This window comes from Wyeomyia smithii, chromosome 1 (assembly GCF_029784165.1).
Source record: "Wyeomyia smithii strain HCP4-BCI-WySm-NY-G18 chromosome 1, ASM2978416v1, whole genome shotgun sequence".
Classification (NCBI taxonomy): Eukaryota; Metazoa; Arthropoda; class Insecta; order Diptera; family Culicidae; genus Wyeomyia; species Wyeomyia smithii.
In genome coordinates this window covers 128,866,123-128,879,673 of record NC_073694.1, presented here as the reverse complement: position 1 = coordinate 128,879,673, position 13,551 = coordinate 128,866,123, and the positions used below count along the sequence as shown (strand labels likewise).

At 37.0% G+C, this 13,551-nt stretch overlaps 1 protein-coding gene across 7 annotated transcripts; it reads left to right on the top strand.

Moving 5' to 3' along the window:
• Positions 1-267: 267 nt before the first annotated feature.
• Positions 268-10,515, top strand: LOC129730111 (nucleolysin TIAR). Of its 7 annotated transcripts, none has more exons than XM_055689224.1 (5): positions 268-404; positions 1,286-1,992; positions 8,379-8,911; positions 8,975-9,068; positions 9,125-10,515. In XM_055689224.1, exons 2-5 carry the CDS (start codon positions 1,440-1,442, stop codon positions 9,289-9,291), a joined length of 1,347 nt encoding a protein of 448 aa, XP_055545199.1. In that variant the 5' UTR covers positions 268-404; positions 1,286-1,439; the 3' UTR covers positions 9,292-10,515. The 7 variants fall into 7 exon arrangements, with proteins under 7 accessions (XP_055545199.1, XP_055545173.1, XP_055545191.1 ...); XM_055689198.1 differs by having other exon boundaries at positions 275-404; positions 1,148-1,992; XM_055689216.1 differs by having other exon boundaries at positions 278-404; positions 1,273-1,992.
• The last annotated feature ends 3,036 nt before the right edge of the window (positions 10,516-13,551 follow it).

Here is a 13,551-nt window from a genome sequence, read left to right as displayed (position 1 = left end):
ACGCCAGGTCAAAACTGGGTCAAAATTGAGCGAATAAAGAAGGGTTTTGACTGTAGTTAGTGCGCTTCCAGGTCAAAGCGAGATGAGCTGGTGGAATAAAGATATTCGCTAATATTTAATCAGTTAATTATAATCGGTTAATTTTAGTTGTCTTGGTAGTGCTGCAGCCGTTTCAAATTTGTGAGTAAAACCAACTCAATACATGAGATACTTTTTACAAGAGTTTCATTTTGACAGCACAGCAGATTATTTATCTTGACACTTCCAGAGCTACCAACTTACACGAATAATTTCGTTTGTGAACGCTGTTGTCACTAAGGAAGATCTTGTGGGCTGAAATCGGTCGATCGCCGACCGAAAAATTCAGTGTATTTCGTAGCATCTCAATAATTCCGTATCACAAGGTATTGTGGAAAAATTACAAATCTCCAACCATCGACTTTGATTTCGTGTTTCGCATATATGTACCGGATAATGTGCAAGAAAAATTGCCCGGTACTTTGAAAATTGCATTCTCGGTAGTGAAACGAGATTTTTTCAATATATTTCCCCTTTGCGAAACGAATCCGCCAGAAATCAGCGGATGAACAGAAGTGTGTGTGTATTAGAGTGAAGAATTTCGGGCTAGAAGAAAATATGAATATGCAGTAATTCGTGAGTGTAAGTGTGATACACTAAACACTTTCCCCGCGGCAAAAGAAAATCTGTTTCTCCCAGTGTTACCAGATATAACAGTATATTTTTTGAATGCTGTTACATCTAGATTACTTCAAAATATATATTGATTTCACAACGAATTTGTACATACTGATTGTAAATATTCATATGAATGAATCTTGTAAGTAATCCAGACTTGGTATAAATCATTGTTAACTCTATTTTAGTACAAAAATCATTTTCAGAATTTATTTTAGCATAAGTGTGTGCATTTGAGTACCAAGTTTGTTTGCATCAAATCTGGTAACACTGATTATATTGCTTTTTAGCAAAAATAGCTCAAAAGCAAATTGGGGTATATAAAAGTGTTTAGAAATAATATTACTATTAGAATTCATTTTAATTGATCCCTAAAATTAACGTATTAATGTCTACTGAATAATTACGGTGTATACAAGCACTTTTCTTTGTTCACTTTTGATAAATCTAGTGATTTAGTGTGTGCAACTGAAAAGCAAAGGGAAGCTACATTCGGGAGAAACAAGTTTTCATTTATCCTACTACAAGTTGGTTACTGCTTCTTCATATTTACACACACATCATAATCGGTAAAAGACACGTTTAACAGGACGAAATCAAAGGAGCCATTGACAAATTTCGTTCGTCTGGCATACTACATCTTGGAGGAGACGAACAGAAACCAAGTAACCCGGAAGAAAGTTCAAAATAAAAAAATAAGCAGCCAAATCATTGGAATCTATCATTAGCAATCAGCAGATAAGATGACGGACGAGGCATACCCAAAAACTCTGTACGTGGGCAATTTGGACCAATCGGTAACAGAAGATTTGCTCTGTGCATTATTTGGCCAAATGGGTACAGTTAAAAGTTGCAAAATAATACGCGAGGCTAGTAGCGATCCGTATGCATTCATTGAATACACTAGCCATCAATCAGCGCAGACTGCCTTGGCCGCAATGAATAAACGACTATTTCTTAAAAAAGAAATTAAAGTAAACTGGGCTACTAGCCCCGGTAATCAACCGAAAACAGATACCAGTCAACATTATCACATATTCGTCGGTGATCTCAGTCCAGAAATCGAAACCGAAACTTTACGAGAGGCGTTTGCTCCTTTTGGTGAAATCTCTAACTGTCGGATTGTGCGTGACCCGCAAACGTTAAAATCAAAGGGTTATGCGTTTGTGTCTTTCGTAAAGAAGGCAGAAGCAGAGAACGCCATACAAATGATGAACGGGCAATGGCTAGGTTCACGAAGCATCAGAACTAATTGGTCTACTCGAAAGCCACCTGCACCTCGTGAAAATACTAAAGGTAAGTCAAGAATTTGTAATAGATGCAAAACACAGCCTTCGTAAATTGTTGTATTTTCATTCCATAAATTAAATACGCAAACAATAAATATTATTTCTTAGCAATTGGACGATTTTTAATGCGACATAAAATTTCAGAGTCAGACAGATTTCAATTCAACCAAAAACTGAACCTCAAAAGATTTTATGCACCGTGCTTGAGAGAATGCTTTAAATTTGGTACATACATAAATACAAGAATTAACTTTTTTGTCGGCCACTCAATTACAAACGTTTCCGCCCGTAAATGATGCCTAAGAGTAGTTCTACTGACGGACTCTGTATTACGACGGTACTGCAAACTGCGATATTCGGTTCAATTTTCAGTGATTTTGCCACTACTTTTAGCCTAGTCACGAAAAAGTCACTATTCACGCCTGAAAGTCACTAATTTAGCTTTAAATAAGCAAAAATATCTCTTTCTGTATTTAAACACACATGGCCGATTATTTGGACAACCCAATTCTTTAGGTCTTTTCGTTGACTTTCTATGTCACTCTTTCTCGAATCTCTAATTGAAGAGATCAGTGCAGAATAGAAACGTGCAGACTGTCTGAGAACTGCCAATGTAAGGCATATTCCCAAAGTTGTCCCCATCTTTAATCAGTGTTCATGAAATTACGTAACTAGTTTAATTTCCTTGACTTAAACACAACCTTACCTATTTGACAAGAGGTAATAAATTCAAAGTGATGGGCCGTACAGAGCTAGTTGCGAGTTTGGAGTAAAATAATAGTGACTTTTTACATTCGAATAGTGACCAAAAAGTGAATAATATAGGGCTTTAAAATATATTCTTCTGCAATCCTTCCCTTAGCTTCATCAACACCAACTCGAAGCTATCGCTGACGAGTATTTCATCCCAGATTTTCTGGACAAACTCTTTGCCTATTCCAAGTTGGAGATCTTGTATTCAGCACGTTTTGACATCACTGCCTCAAACCAAATTCGCAGTATGCACTGGTGCACCGTCTTGCTGCAACACATAATGGTCATCTCCGAAGAGTTTTCGAAGACTCGGGGTAATTTTTTTTTTCAATTGGTATTGACTTTGACACCCTATGAAAACCAGTGGAAGCTTACCTCGCTTGCAAACTGCCCCCGAAACCCTCACTAAAGCTGCATTCTGGTGTCGAGAACACTCCTTTGGAAATCCAAAATATTGTCTCGCTGCTGCCCACACTCGATCGTTTTGGTAACCACACTCCACGGAATATAGTTTCTTATTAAAAAAAAAAATGAACTCGTGGTCAGCGTGGCGTGGATGTATCATTTTCACTCTATCGGAACTCTTTCGGAAGAATCGGAACACCGTAAACTTTACGCTTATTGTAAGCTTTACATCCCAACGTTAACGACCTGCGGTGTTCTTTAAGATCGTGGCCGACCGAATTTTCCAAGGTCCTCCAAAGATGATGTCTCCTTGTATCTTTCGATAGTTTTATAAACGAAATCTTGTTCAAGCCAACAAGATTTGAGACGTTTGTATGTTGTGGAAAAACCCGTTTTACTACGATTTCCCGAGATTGCTACATAGCGCATCAAAAACTAAACACAACTGGCAGACAACAAACATCATGCGTATTTGTGTGCGCAGTGCCTTAACTACCTTCATATGATATACGAAAGGAAACTCGAAAACTTATAATTCGAATATATTGAACACGGTTATAACCTTTTCAATACAAAATAATGATACAGATTTGAGTTCGACTCATTTCTACGCGAACGAGTCAATAATTCAGGAAAGGGGCCATTCACATACCACGTGGACAGATTTTTAACGATCCCCCCTCCCTCTCCTGCCCATATAAATTCTAAAAAAATTGTATGGACCGTGGACATTAGCCAACACTTTTTCGTCAGTACACGATAAGGGATGTCCTTCCAGTGGTGCGGTACTGTCAGGAAGGCACAAAACGTACTCAGTAATATTAAAAAAATCCTGGCTGCTTGGAAACTTATTTTCCATTTAGGAAGAGTTTCAATGCAAAGCTCTACACTCAAAATAATTTTCACGTTATAATTACCGGAAAAGTTATGTGAATATTTTCCATTGTCATTTTCACGTAGATTTTGCATGATTGTCATTTGAGTTCATCATGATCTGGTGAGATGATTTATCCTGTGAATCTTATTCATTAGGCATATGCGTTTTATGCGATTTTCACATAGAACTTAATTTCCGGTAAAGTGGAAAGCATTTGATTAACTGATAGTTACTACGGTTTATAAAACGTATAATTTTCGATTGTAGTCTCCCAATTTCTTAAGAGAGAGAAAAAAGTTTGCAGAATTTATCGAAATTTGTTGCTTCGCGCGGGCATCGCAAAATCGCCAATTCGAAAATGGGTCGAACGACATAAAAACTGATAAATATTAAGACATTCGCCGTTGATAATTACTGTAGCTGCAACTGTTTATGTTCAGGTAACTCCTGGATCTTTGAACTGAATCCAAGTAAAACCTGTAAGCTAAAGATTCGATGTCGAATTCTTATTGTTTTTCTAAATCTCACTCATTGGCAAGCCATCGAAAAATCCTTTTTATGTTCAGAGACTGAATTACACAAAAGCTTCGCCATTTTGATTTCTGTATATTTTCGCACAGAGAGTTCACGTGATACTTCATTCTGTTTGACGTTTCCAAGTTCACGTAGATACTACGTGATAAAACATAGTATGCATGTGATTTTCATGTAGATGTTATGTTTGTCACATAAATCTTGCAAAATGACAGGAAACGAATAAGTACAGAAAATTTCACGTAACAATAATATGAAAAATATTTTGAGCGTACTGTTACACAAAAACGCCATAATTTTATTAAAAATAATGATTAAATCGCAAGCTTTCCAATCTACCGGGGTGCGTTTTATACATGCTTACCCTACATCGACTGACTTGTTACACTCAAAATATTGTTCACGTTATAATTACCGGCAAAGTTATGTGAATATTTTCCACTGTCATTTTCACGTAGATTTTACGTGATTGTCATTTGAGCTCATCATGAACTGGTGAGATGATTTATCCTGTGAATCTTATTCAGTAGACATATGCATTTCATGTGAGTTTCACGTAGAATTTAACTATCGGTAAAGTGAAAAGCATTTGATTGTCTGATAGCTACTACGTTTTATGCAACATATAATTTTCAATTGTGGTTCCCAAATTCTTTAGAGACTGGAAATAGTTTCAGAAATTATCCAAATATGTTGCTTGATAAGTCGCACGGGCAGGCAAAATCGTACAATGGCAGGCAATTCGTAAATGAATCAAACGACATGCAATATGGCAAAATAATATTGCGTCATTTGCCGGCGATAATTACTGTTAGCTGCAACTGTTTACGTTCAGGTAATTCCTCGTCATTAAAACTGAATCTGTGTGAAATCTGCAAAATCAAGACTCGATGTCGGATTCTTATGGTTTTTCTGAAGCTCACTTATTGGCAAGTTATCAAGAGATTCCTTTTTATGTTCAGAGACTGAATTACACAACAGATTCGCCATTTTGATTTCTGTGTATTTTCGCACGGAAAGTTCACGCGATATTTCACTCTGTTTGATGTTGCAAAATTCAGAGTCTATGTGTATATAGAGTCGCGCGAAGAGAAAATCTATCGTTTCGGCAACACAGTTTTTGTGCCGTTTGTTGCCAAGAACTATACAGTTCTGTTTTTCACCATGCATAAGCGAATACCATTTTTTGAAATTCTTCACAAGGTACACAGTTTTGAGAGATTACACCGGTGATGTTATGTTAACTTTAAGTGAACCAGTGTACAGGTTTAATGTTGGATTAAAATGTGTAAGTAAAACTTCGGAAAAACACATATTTTTTATTACGCTTAATTACAACACTTTTCATCCACTCCTAACATTATCACATTGTTTATTTACATTGCTCGATTGGTACCCTTGTTTGACACAGATCAGATAGATAACATGCAGATTAATGATATTGTCATTTTTTGCGCTTATTTTTTGCACTTCAAAGTACGAAAGAAAAGTGTGAAATTGACTGTCAGAGTGGGGGTTTATATTGAGGGGTTATATCTATTTTCAGAAATTATCCAAATATGTTGCTTGATAAGTCGCACGGGCAGGCAAAATCGTACAATGGCAGGCAATTCGTAAATGAATCAAACGACATGCAATATGGCAAAATAATATTGCGTCATTTGCCGGCGATAATTACTGTTAGCTGCAACTGTTTACGTTCAGGTAATTCCTCGTCATTAAAACTGAATCTGTGTGAAATCTGCAAAATCAAGACTCGATGTCGGATTCTTATGGTTTTTCTGAAGCTCACTTATTGGCAAGTTATCAAGAGATTCCTTTTTATGTTCAGAGACTGAATTACACAACAGATTCGCCATTTTGATTTCTGTGTATTTTCGCACGGAGAGTTCACGCGATATTTCACTCTGTTTGATGTTGCAAAATTCAGAGTCTATGTGTATATAGAGTCGCGCGAAGAGAAAATCTATCGTTTCGGCAACACAGTTTTTGTGCCGTTTGTTGCCAAGAACTATACAGTTCTGTTTTTCACCATGCATAAGCGAATACCATTTTTTGAAATTCTTCACAAGGTACACAGTTTTGAGAGATTACACCGGTGATGTTATGTTAACTTTAAGTGAACCAGTGTACAGGTTTAATGTTGGATTAAAATGTGTAAGTAAAACTTCGGAAAAACACATATTTTTTATTACGCTTAATTACAACACTTTTCATCCACTCCTAACATTATCACATTGTTTATTTACATTGCTCGATTGGTACCCTTGTTTGACACAGATCAGATAGATAACATGCAGATTAATGATATTGTCATTTTTTGCGCTTATTTTTTGCACTTCAAAGTACGAAAGAAAAGTGTGAAATTGACTGTCAGAGTGGGGGTTTATATTGAGGGGTTATATCTATTTTCAGGTCCCATTCTACCAAAACTTAAAGTTTGATATGTCGCAAGCCATGTTTCAGAACCATTGTGCATATGGTCAGGTTCACCGGGGCACCCGATTTTTGCTTTATTAACCTCGGCAAGAGTGGAAAAGCTTGACTGTAGAGCGTGCTCATAGCGGTTATCAGGAATTTCTGATGGTACGCTTGATTTTAAATGATACGCCGATAATTCTTGATTCTTCCGGAAAGCTTCATGTTTGAGAACTAAACATTCGTACACATTATTATCATTTTTCGGATGGCAGCACGGAACAGTCGTCCACAAAAAATTGTTTCACCTTTCAGCAGTCATGTCTTGGCCTTGTCGTCAGTTGATTTTGACGTTAAGTATACATCATATTAACAGTGTATAAATTAGTTCGATTTTTGCTCACGCGCAGCGACAATCATGTCCGATGAATTCTGTAAGAGTCAGGTATCTTGCTCTAGTCATCTTTGATACTACGTGTTAAAACATGGTATGCATGTGATTTTCACGTAGATGTTATGTTTGTCACATAAATCATGCAAAATGACAGAAACTGAAGAAGTACAGGAAATTTCACGTAACAATAATGTGAAAAATATTTTGAGTATAGGTCAGTATCGAAGGACCCTCACGGTTCAAATTGTTTATTAGGGGAGGGAAGTTGCTGTGAAGTGACGTACTTCTTCAGGGGGGTTCGTCAATATGTGCCCAATTTGACAACGGGTGGAGGGGGAGTAAAATTTAATCAAAATTTGCGTGACGTACTTAATGGATGTCGCCAAAAGGAAAGATGGTTGTGGTGCTGGCGGATCAGTCCAACAGACCACATATCCCTTAGTGAGATTTTCGTAAGCGCGATTTCCAGCACGCTTTTTTTAGGTTCTGGCTCTGATTTTTCATGCAAGAGAAGTCCTGTAATCGAATATCTTCGACAAAATTAATACTAAAGTAAACAATCAGTTTTACTCAAAACGATTATACTCATATCGACTATTGCAGCCACCCCGTAGAAGCATTAACGATAATATTCTATGTTATTGCTGCACAAATATATTCATTATTATATGCAGATTCCTTAGTGATAGTCGGTTTCAGAGAAGTCATTCAAATTTTCTCGCTTGCAAAATTTGCGTTGTTTACATATATGCTAGAAAATCAGGTTGAGTATTTATGCCCGAAAAAACAAGAAAAGTGTGTCATTTACTAAACTTATACCAACGACAAGGAATATGTACAATGTAAACAATACATCCATAATGACAGGTGTCGATGTTTAGATTTATGCGCACGGGAAAAACAAAAACCTTAAATGTCAACATTAGTGTTGCAAGTCGCCCAGTTTAACAGTACATGTGTTGCATTGCAACAGAACGATACATTCATTTACATTTTCTTGTTCTAATTTAAGGCATTAGAAGCGGAAAGACACCGGGATTCGAGGAAATCTATAACAACACTGGACCAACAAATACCACAGTGTATTGTGGAGGATTTCCGCCCAATACAATATCGGATATTCTTATTAACAAGCACTTTAGTCAGTTCGGTCCAATTCAGGATATTAGAGTTTTTAAAGATAAAGGTTATGCGTTTATCAAGTTCATGTCTAAAGAACCAGCTGCACGAGCGATTGAAGGCACTCACAATAGCGAAGTGCAGGGGCACCCAGTCAAATGTTATTGGGGTAAGGAGAATGGCGGTGAAATGGCTAGTAATGGTGTGCATGCAGCGGCTGTCGCTGCCGCGGGTATGGTTGGAATCGGCATCAACAGTATAGCTGGAAGCCCGCTTCAGTCACAAAACGCAGCAGCTGCGGCGGCTGCAGCCGCTGCCGCTGCAGCTCAACAGCATGGCGCTAACCAACAACTTACTCAAGCAGCTGCCGCAGGCGCGGCACAGTACCCGTATTCTGCATATGGACAGATGGGCTATTGGTATCCTGTACGTTGAATAAACCAAATTGTTATACTATATTTGTAACAAAATTTTATTTCTATTTTTCAGGGTTATCCACAGATGCAAACTCAGTATATGCAGCAAGGTTATGCATATCCTTATGCCTATGCAACTGCCGCTCCCCAGCAAGCAGGGACTGCTGGTATGTTAGATAAGCTTTCAGAAACACTTAATTGTACTAAAATTCATGTTACCTAGGGTATCGTATGATGCAGCCAAATATGGCCGCTGCCGGTTGGGGAATGCAGACTGTACCAGGAGTTGGCACAAATGGGGCTGCCGCAGCAGCAGCGGCGGCCGCTGCTGCTGCTTCTTCTCAACAACCTATGATGTATGCAACTATGCCGCAGTTCCAGACACAATGAGAAATAATGAAAAACTGTCCCAATAATAGCATTGTCAGTAAAGTAGTAGGAACCGCAGCAACAGCCCAAGTAAATCATCAGCCGGCCGCCCAATATAATCTAATACCTAACCCTGCAGCAGCAGCTGCAGTTGCCGCAGCCAATCTCAACAGCAGTCTCATGTCACCACCATCGATAATGACTAATGCAAATAATACAATTATTTTAGCAACTCATCGCCAGCAGCATTCGGCAGCAATCCACCAGCATCACTCATTTTCGCCTCACCACCATCATCATCATCTGATACCATCACCGCCGGCTAATCCAACTGCATCAATAACACCGATCGCAGCTGCTGCTAAACTATACCATCAACCAACAGCGACGATCGTGAATTCATTGCTCGCAACACCTGTTAGCTCTGCTGCTTCTTCCAGTACTTGTCAGTTACCAGTGCGAACAATTACAGCCGTTGTTGGTGCAATGACGACTATTGCCACGTTAGCGTCCACTGCAGCCACGACCGTGCTAACTCCTTCATCTTCCATTTCCGCCAATGGAATTGTTCCTCAAAGCAATGGTAATAGTAATGATAGAAATAGTTGCAACAGCAGCAGTAACAGTATTGCGGCCGCCGTTGCTGCAATCATCAACAGTAATCTTAATTTTAGAAACCATAGCAGCACTATCTCAAATAACAACACAGGTGTAAAAGTTCCCAATATTAGTACTACTAGTAGTAGTGGAAATGGTAATGACATCGAGCATAATCATCTTAAGCATAAGATGAACAATGATGAACCAGAGATAGATGAGATTACTAACGGTGAGGAGAAAGACGATCCTTTTCGAAAGAGGATAAAATTAGAAAACAGTGAAAAATGTAAGAATTACTGCACTGAACTAGAGGGAACGGTAGCTACAACGACTACTCTAATGACCACAACAACAACGATATCGAGCATGCCGTTGACAAATATTGTTAGCAACAGTGACAATTGTAAAATCAAGCAGGAGAGATGAATGCTGACATTCGATTTTTTAGTATGAGAGTAAGTGCGTACCGGTCTATGCTGTTCGGTAGTTTGTTATATTACGCCAGAATATTCGCGGTGTGTTGATATAGGTAACTGTTCTTTTTTTAAACACTTGAACTTTTTGTTTGTCCGCTCACACAACAGAATTGGAACTTATCTAGATTTGTATAGCAAACGTGGAAATTACAAGCTACAATTTTCCTTACCTATTTTTTACTGATCTTCAACCGAGAGTATCCCAATAAAATTTCAAAAATGAAGTGAAGATTGTATTGTTCGAGTGACATGCTATGTCTAAAAGTTCACTCTCGATCATTTCGTTTGCACAGTAAGGACACATAATAATGCATACAACGACAGTTCAATGGTAAACGGTAAAGTTAAAAGCTCAGCGCAATGATTATTTCATAAACGGCGCAGCGATATATAATTTTCTTGATAGTTTGCCGATTTCTATAAATGGTAAACTGGCACTCTTTTAGTTAGTCTCAGGGTTCGATGCTCTAATAATCCACTATGGTTTATATTAGGGAACCTATACATTAGAGAAATGACAAGACACTCACCGTTAAAACAACTGTCAACATCAAAACGGGCGAGTTGTATCATTTTGCATTGCCGTTATCCGTTTTGATGTTGACAGTTGCCGTAACGGTGAGTGTCTCGTCATTTCTCTAATGTATAGGTTCCCTAGTTTATATAGACCATACTGGTAATAACCCTGTTGTAGTAACAGCGAATCTAGGATGCATGAGAGTCTGCTTCAATTGGAAGATTTACAGGAAAATTTGACTAACAAATGTATGAAAAGGTTCCGTAGTGTTTTAGCATCGAATGGGTTTTATTTTTCCACTCCTGTATTGAAATTGGTTTTTAACCAAATTAACAAGCAGTGGAGATTGTGTATTTTCTTTTTTTTTTTGTTTTGTGACACAGCGAAAAAGTTTCGCCCCCGTTTTTTTCCGAATTTGCAGTGTGTTGGACGTTGACGAGATTAAAACAATGATCCGCAGGTCTTCATTTGAACATACTAACTGGCTTGTTACTAGCATTATATGTATATCAAAGCCAATCAGTAGAATACCGACGCTATTATTACCTACACTTGTGAACGTGAAATTCACTCCACTCCAAAGTATATAAGTCAAAAACTACATTCTAGTGAACTCAATATAAATTATGCCGAGTACTATACTCGTATGAAAGGTTTTTCAAACCTTTCCGTATACAGACTCAGGAAAAAATCTAGCGATTTTCAAAAGTTTCTCATAGAAGCATTCGGAGACTAACGAAATACAACGGTGCCAATCGTGCGGTAACAATTTGTCTTTGGTTTTTGCAAGTATTCTTTTTATTACAGTTTCACAATATTCCCTAGTTTTTACGAGCAGACCTTATTTCTTGTCTGCGTGTAAATTGTTGTGCGGGGAATGTCATTCTTACCTAGAGATGGTACACTCAGTCAAGTATTTTTCTGGAAATTTTCTATTTGCGTGCCTTTATGAAAAATGTATGTTGGAAATGTTTTCTAGACATCAATTTATTTTTACAACAGTTGTATTTGAAGATAATAATACATCCATTCATTTTTGTCTCCGTGATGCCAGCCTGCTGAAAAATTAAACTATTATTGGAATCGCTGGAAGTGTTAAGTTCACATTGAATCCAAGCTTTTTTGTTGTTTGTATTCACTATGTTAAATTGTGAGCATTCTGTTTTACTTACTACTTCTTTCAACTGTTCTGTCTTATTTCAAGGCTTTGTAATTTGTTTTTTTTTTTCGTAAGAACATCATATTTTCATCGATATTTATGGAAAACTAGGACTTTAAATTCAAAGCTCAACGTGTAGTCAAACGCAAGCTGAAGAATACTTGCGCAAATGTTTTCATTACGTTACTTTATTTATGATATCTTTTGAATTCGTTTTATTTATATTCTGTTGCACTTATTAGTCAGTTAAAATCGTCAGAACTGAAACGCATTTCCTCCGCCCGGATATTGAACGAGCAATTCAAATATAGTTCGAAGTATTCGATATATATTCTAATAACTAAGCGCAACAAGTTGGTTTTTTTGCAGTATGCAGAGTAAAATATATAACAAGCAATGTGTTTGTAATATTTTTTTTTAAAGATTAGGCATCGAGCGAAGGATGAATTGAAGAAAAAATCCTCAATATTTCCTTGATGTAAGTTCCAAAGTAAAGAATTCCGTTTGATAAAAGCGTAGGTGCTAAATGTGTACATTGGTATTTTTGAACATTATGTTATCCAAATTAAAAGCAGTAATTCCAATGGTCCAATATTTGGCTCTTATGCTGTTATTAAAATTAATGAAAACACTTTGCCAACTCCGTTATTAGTAATCAGAGCGGTTAGATTGTTTCTCGTTTAAGTATGAGTGCGAATGTTGTTTTTGCTTCTGATTGTTTTAGATTTTGCCAATAAGGCATTAATAAACTAAAAACAATTACTGGATAGATGTTTTCTTTCCTTCGAGTGAGAATGTGAGTAATTCAAAGTAATATGTAAACAATTAGGGATTGGAAAAATATACGTTGATTCAAGATTGATTATAAAGCAATCTATTTAAGATAATGAAAATTATAAAACTAAAATACAAAGCGTTTCACCAGCATGTTGATCCGATGATAACAAAAGTTGAAGTTTTGTAACATGGCTGCTCATTGAATTGGGGAGAATATGTCACTGTCATAAGCAACAAACGACATAGAGCTGTTGAATCGTTGGGATTTAGTTTAAACATAAACAAACATTACCAATTCGGTTCTTTTTTCGGAAGGTATTCTTTTCTGTTTTAAAATGAAAGGAAACGAACCGATAATGTAAGAGTTAGATGACGAATTGAAAAAAAATATTAATCTTAATCTATAAGTAATAATTATTCTAGTTATTGATAAATAAAATCTATTGATACAAGTAAATTTAAATCTCTAGTAATTAAGTATCGATATGTAAGGTGTGAGAAACATCGCGCGTGACAATGAGAATTGCGAACGCGAAAATTTTTATTGCTTTAGTGTAAAATTCTTTTATTTTGAAAAGAAGTCACAGGAAATGCTCTGATGTATGAAAACGTGAAAGTAAAAACAAAAGACACAAATGCGTGAATGAAAAATTGTAAGCATCCTATAAAACACGATTATGAGTTGACGTAAAACGAAAAACGCCGTTTTAAAACAACTTAGCAGAACGGATAGTATCACTGACGTGCCAGTA

What these genes read in the sequence shown, in the direction of transcription:
- LOC129730111 (XM_055689224.1), top strand. Translation starts at nt 1,440, where the DNA reads ATGACGGACGAGGCATACCCAAAAACTCTGTACGTGGGCAATTTGGAC. An exon ending in AGATGGGCTATTGGTATCCT is followed by an intron (nt 8,912 to 8,974) that starts GTACGTTGAATA and finishes TCTATTTTTCAG; the next exon opens with GGTTATCCACAGATGCAAAC. An exon ending in CCAGCAAGCAGGGACTGCTG is followed by an intron (nt 9,069 to 9,124) that starts GTATGTTAGATA and finishes CATGTTACCTAG; the next exon opens with GGTATCGTATGATGCAGCCA.